This window comes from Xiphophorus hellerii, chromosome 15 (genome assembly GCF_003331165.1).
Source record: "Xiphophorus hellerii strain 12219 chromosome 15, Xiphophorus_hellerii-4.1, whole genome shotgun sequence".
NCBI lineage: Eukaryota > Metazoa > Chordata > Actinopteri > Cyprinodontiformes > Poeciliidae > Xiphophorus > Xiphophorus hellerii.
This window is the reverse complement of record NC_045686.1, coordinates 7,356,026-7,372,164: the sequence shown is the minus strand read 5'-3', so window position 1 is coordinate 7,372,164 and position 16,139 is coordinate 7,356,026. Positions and strand designations below refer to the sequence as shown.

At 38.4% G+C, this 16,139-nt stretch overlaps 1 protein-coding gene across 2 annotated transcripts in view; it reads right to left on the bottom strand.

Moving 5' to 3' along the window:
* Nucleotides 1-13: 13 nt before the first annotated feature.
* The window catches only part of eva1aa (eva-1 homolog A, regulator of programmed cell death a), a 70,733-nt gene continuing 54,607 nt past the window's right edge, over nucleotides 14-16,139 (bottom strand). For both annotated transcript variants that reach the window (XM_032586149.1, XM_032586150.1), the window contains 3 exons: nucleotides 5,741-5,869; nucleotides 3,717-3,872; nucleotides 14-2,278 (listed from right to left, as the gene is read on the bottom strand). In XM_032586149.1, the coding sequence (XP_032442040.1) occupies nucleotides 1,899-2,278; nucleotides 3,717-3,872; nucleotides 5,741-5,869 (665 nt within the window). In that variant the 3' untranslated portion in view covers nucleotides 14-1,898. The remainder of the gene's footprint in view (nucleotides 2,279-3,716; nucleotides 3,873-5,740; nucleotides 5,870-16,139) is intronic.

The following is a 16,139-nucleotide window of genomic DNA, read 5'->3' as shown; positions in this document are numbered from 1 at the left end:
TGTGGATGATCACTTAATTTGAACACAGTTTATTTAAAGCAGATATGACATAGTTTATTCTGACAGATAAGTTTAATTTATTTATCATGTAGGCATAAAAGTCCATGTAGACTGGTCCGTTGTAATAATAACTCTGAAATGCCCTGTGTGTTCTGTAACAAAACTCTGTTAAAATATTACAAAGCCAAAGGCAGTAGCTTATGTTATCAAACTGGCAATGTGACTGAAAAACAAAAGCAGGTTACATGTCAGCTAGTGAGATGCATCTCAATAAATTAGGATATCATCAAATATCTCATTCATGTCAACAGTTGAATTCAAAAGCAAGAGCTTACCTTTTTTGATTTTGATGAATAAGGCTTACAGCTAATAATTAACCAAAAGGTTAGTTAATATATATATATATATATATATATATAGCTGCACCTCATATTAATCAAAGTTAACAGAAACAAATGTTTGAAATAAGCCACTCTGATTGAATTTCATTTTTGAACGGATTGACTTGTACAAATGAACTTTTCAATGGATTCTAATTTACTTATACATGTGTAGCCTACTTGTTTATTGTGCAGAGCTGGTTCCTTCTTCAGATAGCCACAAACATCTGCTCAAGACCACTAGCTTTACAATAAGGTCCTGATTGGCAGTAGCCCAGCACGCCACATAATCTTAAAGGAGCAAAGACCAAAACAAGAAAAAATAACAAAAAACGTTCAAGCAAAACCACTGGTACGAAACTGGTATATTCTTGTAATTTTCATATCCGTCAGAGTACATAGCAAGTGCAATATTAAATAGAAACATTCAGATGTGACACAAGCTTCACCTTTCCATTGCAACTGTACTGTAATAGTGGCATGCAAATGAAGTATTTCGCATTAACTAGCTCACCTGTTTAAAACATTTGTTAAATTCTACCAACTGTCTTTCATAGCTAGAAAAAGGCACTGATCTGTGAATTACTGTATCAAAAATAAGGTTATAAATCATTAAAAACCTCTTGGAGGCTCTTTGCATCATATTTCTAGCTATTTTCTTTCAATGCCTTAAAAAAAGAATTTATTTGGTCTGCTAATGACCCCCTTTTTAGGAAGAAAGCGCATCAGCCAAACACAGAAACACTAGGATTGCATCCCTGAGGTGCCAGACAACTTTTGCCACGTATAAAAATATTTAAAAATAAACCATACTTGAGAGCAAAAGGTCAATATCTATTAAATATTATAAAATATGTTTCATAAGGATTGAGATGAATCCCTCGCACTCACACAAACACACGCACACATACAACATCTTTTGGTTTTATGAAGCTCAAAGGCAGCATGGTTCACCGTGGAAAGATTGTCTTAATTCATCTCATTGTCAAAAGCACTTTTTTTTTTCTTTGTTGAAGTTCATACTGAATACTGGAAAGTAGAGAGCAGAAAGCTCAAAGTTTCACAGTCTCATCCAGCTGCCAAGTGTTCCGTGTATAATAGACCCCTGTGAGGCCGTGGTCCTTCAGTCTCCATGTAGTCTCTGCAGGCCTGTGGATGTCCAAGGCAACCAACCCATAAATCCCCACTTCAAAAAGGCCTACTGAAGTCAACGGAGAGTCAGTGTTGCCCTTCACCACTCAATTCCGGCAGTAAGGGCGAGCCATGAGGTAAGCTTGCCGTGCAGAGCCCAAGCTTATTGTTTGACCGAGGGGGCTGCGCCTTATGATACCCAGTGGAACACGCAGACCACCCTACAAGCCTGAAAAACTTCCCCTCTGGTTTTCAGAGTCCACAGCTGCAATTGCATGCTTGCTTCCAAAGCTCCATGCCGGCCTTCTCTGGTTCCTACCCTCATGACCAAGTGCATCCTGGATTTAGTTCAAGAAAGTCTTCAATAAGAACGACTGAAGGCGGTACTTAGTAATACCGATTGAGACTCCGTGTCCCTGGAATGTCGGGCTGCCCGTTCATCCAGATCTCCCGTATGATTCGCTCCCTTTCCTCAAGCCGCTGGGCTCGCTCCAGCTCCTCTGCTGAGGTGAAAACGTTCATGTTGAGCGTGCGCTCGAAGCGCCTGTGCCTCCGCGCCGACAGGTCCGACGTGGTGTCCCAGTCCGAGTCTGAGTCGCTGGAGTCCGAGGATGAGTGGACCGGACGGGGCGGTTTCTTGACAGCTGGCCGCTTCCGAGACTGGCAGTCTGTGCGACAGGAGATCTGGACCACCAGGGCAAAGAGGGTGAGGAAGAGGCCCACACACACACCGCAAACGAAGAATAGTGCGGCCCTTTCGGGATGATCTGTTTTTGAAGAGAAAGAACATTGGAAAAGGAAAAGTTCTAAATTAGTGGGTTTCTAATAGGAAACAGGGGAAATATTTAATTAGACCTAATTAGATATGTAATTTAAATAGGCCAATTGGTGGTACTGTAGCACTGCCCCACAATGATGCAAAAACACAGAACAACACTGAATGGCTCCGTGTTTTGTAATCTTGATAATGAGGTGTATGCGGATTACAGAGAGATGAAGCTTTTTGAAGAAAAAAAAAGTTTTCAATCAGACCACAGAGCAGATTCTCTTTTTTGTCCTGTGCTGTGCAAACACAGCAAGAAAACATGGAGGTACACTCAACTGGCTTCTGACACTAAAGTTGTGATGTTAATTGAGATTCATATCTGACACTAAACCAAAGGATTTTATCATTGGTTTTTAAATTAATATGGACATAATTTTCGATTTGATTGTCTATACCTAAAATCTAAAACACTTAAGCTGGTGGAAATAGTCACACAGAATATGGGATTTATGTAAATTTTATTTTATATTTATAAAAACAAACAGCATGCCAAAAAGCTTTAAGGCTGTAAAAGCATTAAAAACACAGGCGGACAACAATATGTAGTTGGAACAGACTTGGACTGAACTATTTTACATTATTAACGACAATTAATGTATAACGTATTTTTACCGCTTAAAGAATATGTTTGAAGGTCATATTTTCCAACATTTTCAATTTGAGCATTGCACTAAGAATAATTTAAATGAATGTATCAATAAGTATGGAGGACATTAATGCATCTGTTTGGTCATTTTACAAATTTCTGGAAGCATGTCCGACATTATGAGCTAAACAAGCTGGTCTAAGCACAAAATGAAGAAAAACGTCATCCTTAGACAACAGATCTAAATTCTGAGAATTTTGTTTGTCCTCAAGTAAGAAATCCCACATTGCAATCACTGGTTGTTTAGATTTAGTACTGCTGCAGCGAAATCATTGAATCCACATGATCTTTTGGCTACACTGAGAAAAATAATCTCAATATTTTTAAAACTGCATCATCACACTCACTTATACACTGGAAGTTTCAAATAAAGAGGAAATAAAAAAAAAAAAGAAAACCTATTTTTGGCTGTGGTGTAACTTCTGCAGCAAATATTTATTGATCCTAAAATGTTATTACTATTAAATACGCAAGAAAGTTTTTAGATTGTGCAAGCTAATGTTTTTGGATATTCATTTTTATGCATGCACAATGCATATCATTACAAATAAACACTTTTTTCGGCCACAGAGTTGGATATAAAACACTCTAATAAAGTCTGTTCAGATGACCTAAAGTTTTCCTCCTTCATTTGCCCTTTTTCCTTAATGATATCAGTTGAATGCAATCACTATTACAGCTTACATCTGGATATTCTGCGATGCCTCACTAAATTTCACCAACAGCGTACTACCTGATATGTAGGTGTATGCTGCCAGTGCATTGCTGATGAGGGCCATGTTGGCTCTGGAGGTGGAGTTGATCACAGGATTCATGCCTGATGGCTGTGATGAACTGTTTCCGCTGCCTCTTCTGGTGTCAGATGGTTTCTTCTTGTCGGGGCTCCGAGCTAAAGGTTGCAGTTTTAAAAGCAGTAAGTCACCGTGAGGCTTCGACTTCAAGCCCATTACATTCAGTGTGAGTAATTCATCATTACTAGGGTAATTTATGGTAAAACAAGTGTGTATTGTGCAAACATCTGTCAGAAAACTGAGTCACCTAAGGCCTCTCAGGAGGATTTTGCTATGTTTTGTCAAAGACACACAGAGAAATTCAGAAGATGGAACAACATCTGCTTCTGTTTGATTTACTCTGACTCAAAAACTTTAAGCGACAGAAAACCACATGGAAATAGTTTTCAGTTTGGCAACATTTCAAAACGTCCCCCCCCACCTATTTCTCAGGAGGTTGTGTTCATAAAAAGTAACAACTTTTTGCTACTCTGGATTTCCGTCATTTCTATTTGTGCTGCGTTTGGTCATCTATGTGCCAGTCTAATCGCCGGGTACAGATCATTTTATTTAATTTGAAATTGTTGCTTTTTTTAGCCACAACATGATCTCCATGAATGAACAATGCACCGCTAGAAAAATAACCTAAAAACAGATGCGAGATGCATCTGAGTGTGGTTAACCTGTGATGTTACTACATTTGGACTTTTTTGTTTGGTGAAGGTAAGCAGGCTTTGGTAAACTGTCTTACCTCTAATTGTAGGTTTCTTAAGATGTGTCAGACCTTTTTATCTGATAAATACAGTTTAGAATGGGGTTGCTCACTGTGCAGTTAAGTGGTTCCACCTAGACCTATTAATGTGGCGAGCACGTGAGTTCAACAGTCAACCTGGGTATCTTTCTCTATATCAAACACAAACATATCCACAAAACTGTGAACAGAAAACACAGGAAACAGAAGAATGTTGCTTCAATAAAAAGAAACCTTAAAATATGAAAATCTTTTTGGTTGTTCGAACCACATTATAATAATTGTAAATACTTTGTTTGCATACGCTCTGTCTAATGCTAGAAATAGATTTTTTTTCACAACTGTAGGCAGAAATAAAGAGCTAAGTGGCTCAAATAAATTTTATTGAAAGAAACTTAAAACTATATTGCAGAAGAAAATAGGGTAATTTTTTAAAGAAATATGTTTTTAACACCTGGATCTGAAAACACAGACAATGATTAGAAATGGCACATTCCACATGCCATGCATTTCCAACAAGTCTGCATATCAGAATAACTAGCTGTTGACATTAACTTTAGCTGGCATAGGTTCAAACTATGTACCGTTAACTGTTTTCCTGCTACATACGTCTGTCTGCCATTGTGCAGTCACTTTAGAGATAAACACAGGTTTTTCCCAATAAACTCATAAAGGATTTTTTTTTAAGTTGTGCAAGGAAGTGAATCTATTCATGAGTCAGAGGCTGTCAGTGCTGCATCATTCCCAGTTCCCCCTTTGCTTTTTCCCTCTATTAACTCCTTGTTCATTCAAGCATCCTCCTGATCAGTACTGTGCCGGTAGCTGAGCAGAGTAATGAGTGTTGGATGGGAGCCAGTGTCCCTAAAGAATGAAGCTTTGTTTGAGTTTTCTTCATTGCCAGGCTCTCCACTTTTTCATTTTATCAGTCTTTCTCTGTCTTTTTACCTCCCTGGATGTTTGACATTATAAGACGGCCTTAGACTATGCTTACATGTAGGCTAATCAGTGGATCTTTGAATGCTTAATGTTTGAAAGGCCACTGATCACAACGTGAACTCGACACATATGGAAATAGTTATACATGTGACATTTAGTATACACATACTTCTAAACTTGAGCCATAAATTATGATTGGTCTTGAGTCCTGGAAACCTTCAAGACTGTTCACTGTTCTCTTTAAAAGGCTGAACGTTTGAGTCTGGATCTATCAGATTGTGCATTTGCTCTGTTGCTTACTTGGAACAGTGTTTTGTCCTGAACTTCCCCCAGAAGGCCCGTCTCCCACTACATTGGGGTCACGGGTGGCAGAGGGTGGGTGGTACACCGGTGGTCTGCGGCCTGGCTCCTGGAGCAGTCTCTTTGGCACTTCAAAGAAAGGGAAAAGCAAAGTTAAAGAGTTAGTCGAAGGAGCAGATAATTAAAGAATTTTTTTTTCTAAAGTACTTCTAAATAAATGTTTAACAACTTCTGTATATTTAATGTAATGCTAGCCTTATAACTAAGTGGCTTACATAGGTATTTGCAGCTTAATATAACTACTTCCAGTCACAATGATGAAAGAAATGAGCAAATTTGCTACCATAAGAAAGTAGACTCGTGAATAAGATGCAAGAGAAAGTGAACACAGTTTTTAACAGCAGTAAGAATACGTTTTGGTTTTCAATTCACAAAAAGAGCAAGTAGATCATGTTATTTATTTTAGTTTTGAATTTGTGGGTAAAACCCCTGATACAGCACTTGTACTTTAGTTTTTTTTACAGGGAGAATCTCATACCTGCCTGTAGTTGTGGCTTAGTATTCTCGAGCTCTGTAAGCTCTTGTAGAGACTAAGTATAAACTACTAAGTATAAGCTACTAAGTATAAGCCATGATTTCCATTTTTTATTCGGAACTAATCTTGCAATGAAGCTAAAGATCCAAAACAGGCTACAGCAGACGCCAGAGATGCTTAACAGATGCTGCTGATGAAGACTGAGAGTTTCCCTAATGCCTGGTGTGTTTCATTAAAGCAAAAGCAAAAGAAAAACAATCATTAAACAGCTACTGTATGAAGGAGGCAGATGTAGAGAACATCCTGGCCATGACTCACATTCCTCTTCATGCTACTCACTGATTCCCAAAAGTTAAGATTCTTCTATTCCCCCTTACTCATTGCACCCCCCAACCCCCGCCACCACTGCTACCCCCATATCCTAACAGCTCCCTGTGAGTTAGAGAGTCTGAACTCTTTTCCCCCAGACACAAACCCACAATGCAGTGGGTTATACATTCCTGTTCGCTCAAATGTGGTTTTTGCAGGCCAGGCCACGCTCCGGTCACCTTGTTTATCTACCCTGTTGTATCTGCAGTGATTTGCAGCTCGACAGATGACCGACTGTCCGGCTTTCTGCTGTTCTCACATGTTCATCTCTCTGAACAAGCAATTGAACTTTGAGGAAAGATTTGCTCTGTGTTTCTGCAGGCATCACCAGAGCTCCTAATACTCAGATTCTGACACGGGATTGAGGACAAAAAAAAGCCCCAAAAATGTCCAGTTTGTTTAAAATCTGGGAAGATAAATATACTTTCCAGGGTTGTAATTTGGCTGTGATCCAAAAGTCAATCTAAACTAAGGAAGGAGCTGAACAGACCACACTCCTTCCAGTCATTGGATATTTATCCCCTAGACATATTACAAGGCTTTTCCAATTGTAAGCAATAATGAAAATATAACCACTGACATTCAAAGCTTTTACTCTCTGGGAATTCTGTTTGGCAGAGTTATGCGTTTATCTTTACAGCACTGTGTAACTGCTGGAGAACATTTCATTGTTAATTTCATTGTAAATAAATAGATGTACATCATATTAAAAGGGAACAGCAGTCTGAATTCCAAACTAATTGCAATTGTTCCAAGTGACCTCCAAAAAAGCAGTCATACTGCCGCTTTAATTGGTGTCCAGAGGAAAATATCATGGTTATAAGGGTCGGTAAAATGTGAGCAGATTCAAAGCATAACTTTACCACCATTTCAAGAAACAATCTGGCAGCACTGGACTGAAAAATGATGTCAGGTTTGAATTAAATCAGGTAATTTATACCGTATGTTTGTAATTAGGTATAAATACTTATTGTTACCTGAGGACATTGTGTGTTTAAAATTGGCCATTTTTCCCTCAATGTTTTCCACAAAAGTTCTGGTTCAGAAACAATGTGTAGCATCACACCCAATATGATTTCAAATATTTCCTTAAACATCTTGGCAAACAAAACATTAATTGATCTTTTTTTTAAATTATATTTTGGTGTGTAATGATTTGTCAAAAATTATAATCTTTACAAATGAATTTTCTTGACTGGAGTAAAAGTGGATAAAACAGTGGATTCAGTCACAGTGGTCCAGCTTGTGGAAACAGTGGCTGTTTAAATTTAGTAAGAGGAATGTGAAAGGTCATAAACTAGAATGCTTTTAGGTTTTGGCCTTCAGAGGAACAAGTTAACTCACTAGAAAAATAAAGACCAGTGAAGCAGCCTGAATAAATGTACATGTATACACAAGGGGAACTAAGAGACATAGTTATTGACTTCTAGTATTTGTTTCAGTTCGCTATTCACTCAAACTCCAAATGGTTTTAACCATGTTTCCAGTTGCAGAAGCATATATTCTTACATTTAAATACTTCCCTGTAATTGTACCAGGTCATGTGGCAAACCAAAGCAATATATCAAATTTGGAAGTAGGAGAAACAGCAAAATTGAGAAATGAGATTTGACCTTAAAGTTACCCTGTGTTCTTCCTCATCTATCTGGCCCACTAATCACAAGTCCTAAAATGCCCCCAATAGTACACCACCATCTTCCCCATGCCCCGCCCTGATTACAGCTTTCTGATTGGTCCTAATCGACTGCACATGTGGCCCGCATTCACAGTGAAGACACCGAATGTGACACGCACAAGCACACTAAATGAAACGCGGTTGAATTACGTTCCACAAAAATACGCTTCAGTGCAATGTGTTACACTGACCACAGCTCATCTAAAAATATCAAAAGAGTCAAAAAAGCTCAAACTTTGTGAATTAAATGGCCGCAAACCACCCCTCAGAACCCAGACAGTTAGACCGAACCAGTAAAACGGGAGGAAAAAGGGGGTGAAAGGGAGCAAAACCGAGCACATAAATCACACCCCAAAGCCTGCATTATAATGACATGCTCACATAAATGCAGGGCAAACGATTCCTCGCGATTCTTAAAATAACTTTGCCAAACGAGGCCTCTCTGCTTAAGCTGTGACTCTCAGAGGCATGGATCGCCACAGGGAGCGACGATACAAGGCGGGAAAGAACCCTCATAACAATGACCCTTGTTTACACTGGCAGAGCATAGCTTTGTTTTCACTGGGCTCTGCAGACCAGTGTGCGTGTGCATGTGTGTTGGTGTTTGCGTGCCCTGTGCTGACCAACGCTGAAAATATTTGAAGCAAAACCTTGCAAGCCGAAGGGGATATAATGAAATATTAGAGCCTAATTATCTGAGGTGAGATCAAAACTGTGCCAATTACTTTAATGTAATGTAGCCCTTGAGAACATGCAAGAGTGGAGGGGTTCGGTGGGCTGCAGGGGAATAAACATTTACAGCATTGTTTTAAATTCCCTGTTTGGCCCTGAAACCGAACATATGTAGTGTGTTTAAGGGGGAAAAAATACACTGAGACAATGTGCTGGCATCTTGTTGGAAGTCTGAGAATAAACTGTCTGGTTTTAATTAGCACACAGCCAGTGCCTACTTAATCTACACCAATAAAGTGCTGATTAAAGCTCAAAACTCAACTCATGCACACAAAAGGGTAATAATTCAGTGAATCTGTTCAATGTTTATTGACACATGGAAACAAGAAAATGTTTTATTCTCTTTTGGGTCTTTCTCTTACCTCCCACAGACATGCAGACAGACATCTCCATGCACACATTCATGAACTCATCCACAAACCCAAACACACACAGTCATTTTTCACTTAGGTAATGACATTCCTGCGGAATAACAAGCGAGGTGAACAGGGCAGAAGCTGAAGGTGTCGATAAAGCTTCTCAGTGGCCCCTCCCCCAGTGTAACGCCATAACAGTATCCAGATGACAACAGCCTTATTGAGGTTGAGTGTGAATATGTGTCAATTTTGACTTCTTATGAGAGACAGACAATGCATGGACATAACGCAGTATAAAGATGTGAGTAGGCGTGAGTGTTTAAAAAACCAGAGGCTGGAAAAGTTTATTTACTACCATTAAAAAACAGAGATGCTAACTCTCCATCTGTGGGAATAAATGGCTTAAAAAATTGTCAACTTGTTTTAAGTTTTCATCCATTTCCTTAGATTAGGGTCTGTATGTCAGAGGGCATGATTAACTCACTCATTCTTGTCTTGTGTATACAAACCAGATCAGGTTTAACAGCAGTAATGTGAACACCACCAAGGCACTGATGGTCTGTGCTAAGGCCTTTTTCTGGTTCTGTTCCAATTTTCTGTTAGCTTAAACCATGCAAATTACTTTATTGCTTTATTAGGTTTAGAGTTTAGCGTGTGCAAGTGCTAGGAAAGAGTTACAACCCACTATCATTGTGGTAATTTCAGAGGAGTCCTGAAGCAAAAGGCCAACAGTTTTACTTTTGCACCTTCCACAAATATTGACATCCCCGGTAAATGTGTTTACAAAAGCCCTTTAAAAACCAGTAGATCCTGGATTAAAGGTTAGGAGACACTGTGATCCACCTAAAACAGAAAAGGTTACATAAAAAAATGAGTTAGAAACTTAGGTTATAGCAGTTGTCACTGACTGGACCAATATGAACCAAGAAGTCAGATTTTGACAACTAATTTTTGTGACCTACGTTGAATAATTGATTGGTCAAAACATAAATTGGACCACAATTTTTCAGAACAAACTTTGGTTTGTGGGTTCTTACTAATTATTTGAATGGCATCCATACCTCTAATCATCTTCAGGAAGCAAATAGATGGAAAACTTATAAAAACAGAAACTAATTATACCCCAAACAGGACATCTACAGTAGAAGAACTATAATAAATGCTATTCTTAGAAAATCTCATACAAAAGGTCTTGAAAAAATATTTAAATGTGCTAAAATAATATTTTTGAAACTCAAAGCTCTGCCAAATTTAAAAGTGATTTAAAATGAATTTCTATGGCTCTTTGAACACCTTTATATTGACACATCCGATAGGTGTGGAAATCTCTAATCATTATTCTGTGTTTTTCGGTAAAAAAAAAATAAAAATATCATAATATGTCACAAATGTTACTTTACATTCAAGACAAGGAGAACTAATAATTGACACTTTGTGAAATCAAGAAATTTTCTTTTTCAGAATGAGTTTGTCCTACAGTTGCATCTTTTTTTTTTTTATCACAATACAGGTTTACAGAGCGACAGCAGCTCTAAAAAAGACAAATGGTGATACAATCCTAAGAGAAGATAGCTTCACTCCCTACTTTTCAGCCTTACTTCTATTGTATGTCCAAATTCAGCTCCAAAATACAGCATTCACAATTTTAATGGATAAATTGTGCCAATTACTTTACCATCTTCTCTAGGAGACACATGAATGTTAATGTATGCATACACACACACACACACACACACACACACATGCAAAGACTCCACAGACTGTCTTCAAATTGTGATCGCTCTCACCTCACCACAACCATTCGTTTCACTCCACAGCCCCAGCTGTTTTAACTATTTAAGTGCTCCTCATTCTCAACACAAGCCCATACACACACAGGGTATCATTAATATACATGCAATGACAGAAATAGACAGAATAGGGTCATAATCATGTAAGAAAGACTTTATTCTGGTACGCTCCCTCAGATCCCACCCCAACATGTAAATTATTTTGTATCTCTGATTTTATATCTCTGATGCTAATAAATAAAAAATAAATGTACTAAACTCTTAAATGGACTAGAAATGTGGCCACAGCAAGCAGATTGGATCTCTGTTGCTAATGTGGCTGTTTTCATCAGTCGAAAGCAAAAGAAACTTATCTGAGGCTGAAATCAGCAAAGCTCGTCATTATCTGGTGTCCATCTGTGGGTCAACAAGGATGTACCCAATGCTGAATCATCAAGCCAAAGCCACCAGCCTAAACTCACTCTTTCGTATCATAGTTATGAGCTCATGGGGGCTGTTTTCATAGGTGAACACAGCAGCTGAGGTCACCGAATGACTGTATCGTCTGTAAACCACCAAGATGCAGACGTGTCATTTGTTCTCACTGATATAAAAGGGAGAAGTATCAGTGTGAATGTTGCAGGATATTTTTGGGCAAAATAAGACATAAAGGCAACATGCAACAAGCATGTCCTGACAACTGTCAAGGCTGTTCTGAACAATAATGCTATCTTTAGCTGAGGACAACAACTGGTTGAACAAAGGCGATAATAACATCAGCAACTGAAATAAATCTACAGGGACCAGAAGAGTGCATAATGAATGTTGAATGGGGGCGACTGTGGCTCTTTGGTAGAGTAGTCGTCTTGCGATCGGAAGGTTGTAGGTTCGATTCCAGCTTCCTCCTGCCACATGTCGATGTGCCTCTGGGCAAGGCACTTAACCCCAAAATTGCCTACCGATCTGCGTATCGGTGTATAAATGTGTGCGTGTTTGTGAGCGCGACTGGGTGAATGTGACTCTAGTGTAAAGCGCTTTGAGTGGTCAAAAAATGACTGGAAAAGCGCTATATAAGTTCAGTCCATTTACCATTTACCATAATACTCCAAGATTAACCGCTGTTAAATTTATTTCCCATGACACCCAACAATAAACTGACATACAGCATTTGCTGTTAAGAAAATGAATGAACAAATTAACTAGAGGAACTAATGATTATAAAATGACAGGAAGACTTTATTTACATGTCCCTCTCTCAGTGTGCATACTAGCTAACTATTGCTTTTCATAGCTACAAATGGAGGAAAACAATGCAATCACAGCTTTTGCAACATAATACAATAATAGCATGCAGAAGTAGAATCTCATAAGGATTGTCTTTATCAGATGTTTGCATTGATTTGGATTTTGATGAACAAAATCAGTGCAAACATTTAAGGGAAACCTGTTCTACCTTTCAAGCTTTCCTTTAAAAAGTTGATTTCACAACTGCCTTTGTCGCAAGTTAAGACAAACGAAGTAATCATACGAAGATAGAACAGTGTTGCATGCATTGTTTAAGAGATTCCCAACAACTAAGTGGCTTTTCAGTAAACACACAACAGAAGTGAATTAAATTAGAAGCTGTTGTCTTAGACACTAGAGGACAAAATTATAGAAGCATCACAAAGCATCTTCTTTCAGCATCTGTGCATCATTATGTACTCTATGATTTGATGCAGAACATCTCATTCTATTCGTTATTCAGGTAAAAACACTACCGCCTGCCTTATGTGTATAAACTGTATATCACTGGTGTTACTGTGCTCTGTCATCATCAAGCAATTATACAAACCATAAGTGAGAATGATTACATCCACCAGATCTCAGATAAGTAATACCTTACTGTATTACGCAAACAGACAATCAGTGATAACTTAAGCATCATCATATTAAAACCGCCGCGTGGGAGTGCGTATCTAAATGTGAGGAATGTTTTTTTGTTTTTTTTCCCCAAGTGCTGACAGAGTTATACATTAGAGGTGGGTTCTGGAAAGGGATACTGATAGCGAGTCCTGGCTCAGTCTAAGTTTGTCATCTGTCTAATCATACGACACCTGAGATTACATAATGGGAAAAACTGCAACACCGTTTGTTTAGTCTACCATTAAACACTATGCTGGAGTTTTAACTGTCCAAAACACCTTTTCAGCAGAAATTGTTACACAGTAATTGAAATGAAAGGGTCAATGGTAAGAGGAAGAACAGAGTACAAAAATAGAGACAAGGATAAAGGAATCACCAGGTGGGCATAGAAAAGGAGAAATTACGGACAGAAAGCAGGAGTGGTAATTAGTAAACAATTACTAGGTGATGGATCAAAAACCTAAATGATGCAGATAATAGATATGTAACCCAATCCAAAATAAAGGTGTTTTGTGTTGAGTTAGGTTCATGGAAAGTGTAATAATTTAGAATGTGTTAAACATGTTTGCCTAAATATTTCAAAATTGTTATAAATAAGTGTTAACAAAAAGCTGTGCTTATAAGTACTTAAAGTAATATGGTATAATAAGTTTAAATAATTTGGAAATACGTAGTTAAAACTGTTTCATAGTAAAATAATCGTCACCAAATTTTACTTTGAAGGGATCATGTTTGTAAGCGGAAGTGATGTAGAGCAAAGCAACTTTACAGGTCCGTGGTTGGCTGAGGGTCGGAAAGTGATCGGGGAGTGGAGTGGAGAGACAGGAAATAACGTACAGCATATAAATAAAAAGAAAAGAGGTTCTAAAAAACTGTGTTTTGCTGATATTTACTCTCAACTCGACAGTCTGTTTATAGATATCCACTCTACACTCTTGTTTGCAGCTACCGTGATCATTTCAGACCGGAATTCACTGTACAGTATGTGGAAAGATATATGTAATGCTCGCTAACGCATTAGCATTGGTTAGTGAAGTGAATGCACTTTGAGTACTGTGAGCTAAATCGGCTAACAGAAGACTTAACAGAAGACTTAAGGTTTCCATCGTGGGAGCATTCCAGAGCTGAGCCTAGTCCAGAGAGATGAACTTACACTGAGTTTGTATGACTGTGCTGGAGGACTGTGTCTCCGTTGGACTTTCCTGCTGCTTGCTGAATCCTGTGGACCGAGTGACTGGTGAAGGAGCTGACAAAATCTCGCCAACTGGGACTAAGGACAGGTTTATTTCCAAGAAGGTTCAAGATTTTTCCTTTGGAGTAAGTTCCACGATTCCACGCTTCACCATCACATCAGGCCTGCAACAGGTTTTTTTTTTAGGGGGGGGGGGGGGCTATATTTTAGTTAATCATTGCTGGCGTAGGTGGACATTGAAGTGTGGGCCCACATTAACTTAGGTTTTGTGAAACTAAAAGACTGAAACATTTGCAATATTGTTATTTTATTATTGTGTTTAATATATGTTTATACCTCATACAGGTGTGTGCGTGTGTTTGATTTTAATAGAATAGTATTTGGAGTTTATTATTCTTACTGAGAGCTGTATTATTGGGTGAAAAGAATATAAAGTACTGGTGTATTATTACTCTAAGGTGAGTGAAACTCAACAGGTTTAAACACAAGAGTGTATTAGAGTTATTATTTGTAAGTTAATAGGTTTAACAAACTCAATGTTGAAGTGAGTAATGCTCACTTTAACATTGAGCATCACTCAATGTTAAAGTAATGCTTACTTTAACATTGAAACTGTTAAACATTGAAATTACTATGAATCAAATTATACCTAAGCTTCCTATATTTCTTGTATGTCGCATAAAGATTTGTGATTTGAGACAAATAAAGGTCCAGAATCAACTTTAAACATCAACTTAAAAGTCTTGTATTTTAGCATTTGTGATGTAATCTCCAGATGACTCGAGGGTCACAACCACCGTATTTGCACCATGCTGCTTAAAAGCAGCTTCATTTCCTCACATCTGGACCCACATAGGAAACAGTCCACATCTACATATTAGGAATATATGCAAAACTGATACATTGTATGCTACCAAATGCATTTGTACCACATACCAGGTGCAATTACCAGACCTATCCTTTCCCAGCAGAGAATTTTTAACATGATTCTACTGTCAACTATTATTAGAACCAGATCCATAGTTAGACAGTATTAAGCAGGTGCTACTACAGAATGCACTCAGCAGCTGTTTGTGATCAACAGACAGAGAGGAGAGACAGTAAAAGAGAGCAGGACAGTCTCTATAAACATGCCCTGTCTTCATTTCAAAGGGGAATGAGAAAGTTTTTAGACAGATCCCACAGTGATTCTTGGGTCAACCGATCAAGGTAAAGACTCAAATTTATGCCCGATGTGTTTCCACTCACACAGTAGAGATGTTCTGGTTGTCTGTGTTGCAGTCTATATTTCCTAAAACAACGAATACGTGTGCTGCTGTTTCCGGTGACTCCGGTCGACACAGCCATGGCTTTTAAACAGCTTGAGACCAAACAGATGTGGAGGCATGTCCCCAGGGTTACGAGAGCAGAAAGACAGAGCGCAAGAGATCAGCCGAGAGAGGAACGCTAGACTCAGAGACAGCTCCAGACACTTTTACAACAGTCTTTAAAATAAACACCTGCTGCAGCTGAAGTGCTTTGCACAGACCAGAGAACCTGCACATATCTCCACACATAAACAATCCTTATGAGCAATTCAATAACAATATTAGATTTGTGCAAGTTTTACAGGGAACAGTCAACTATTTTAACAACAACTGTAAATTCTGTTGTCTTGAAAACTACAAAAGACCTTGATTGGACAGCCAACTGTGGCTTGTCTTTTCTTACAATCCCTTTTACTGATTTGACCAAAGCCAGACTTGCATAAGCACATACACAACACAAATGTCACCATTTGACACATTACGCTCAGCTGTAAGCTCTGCTTACAAACATGATCCCTTCAAAGTAAAATTTGGTGACGATTATTTTACTATGACACAG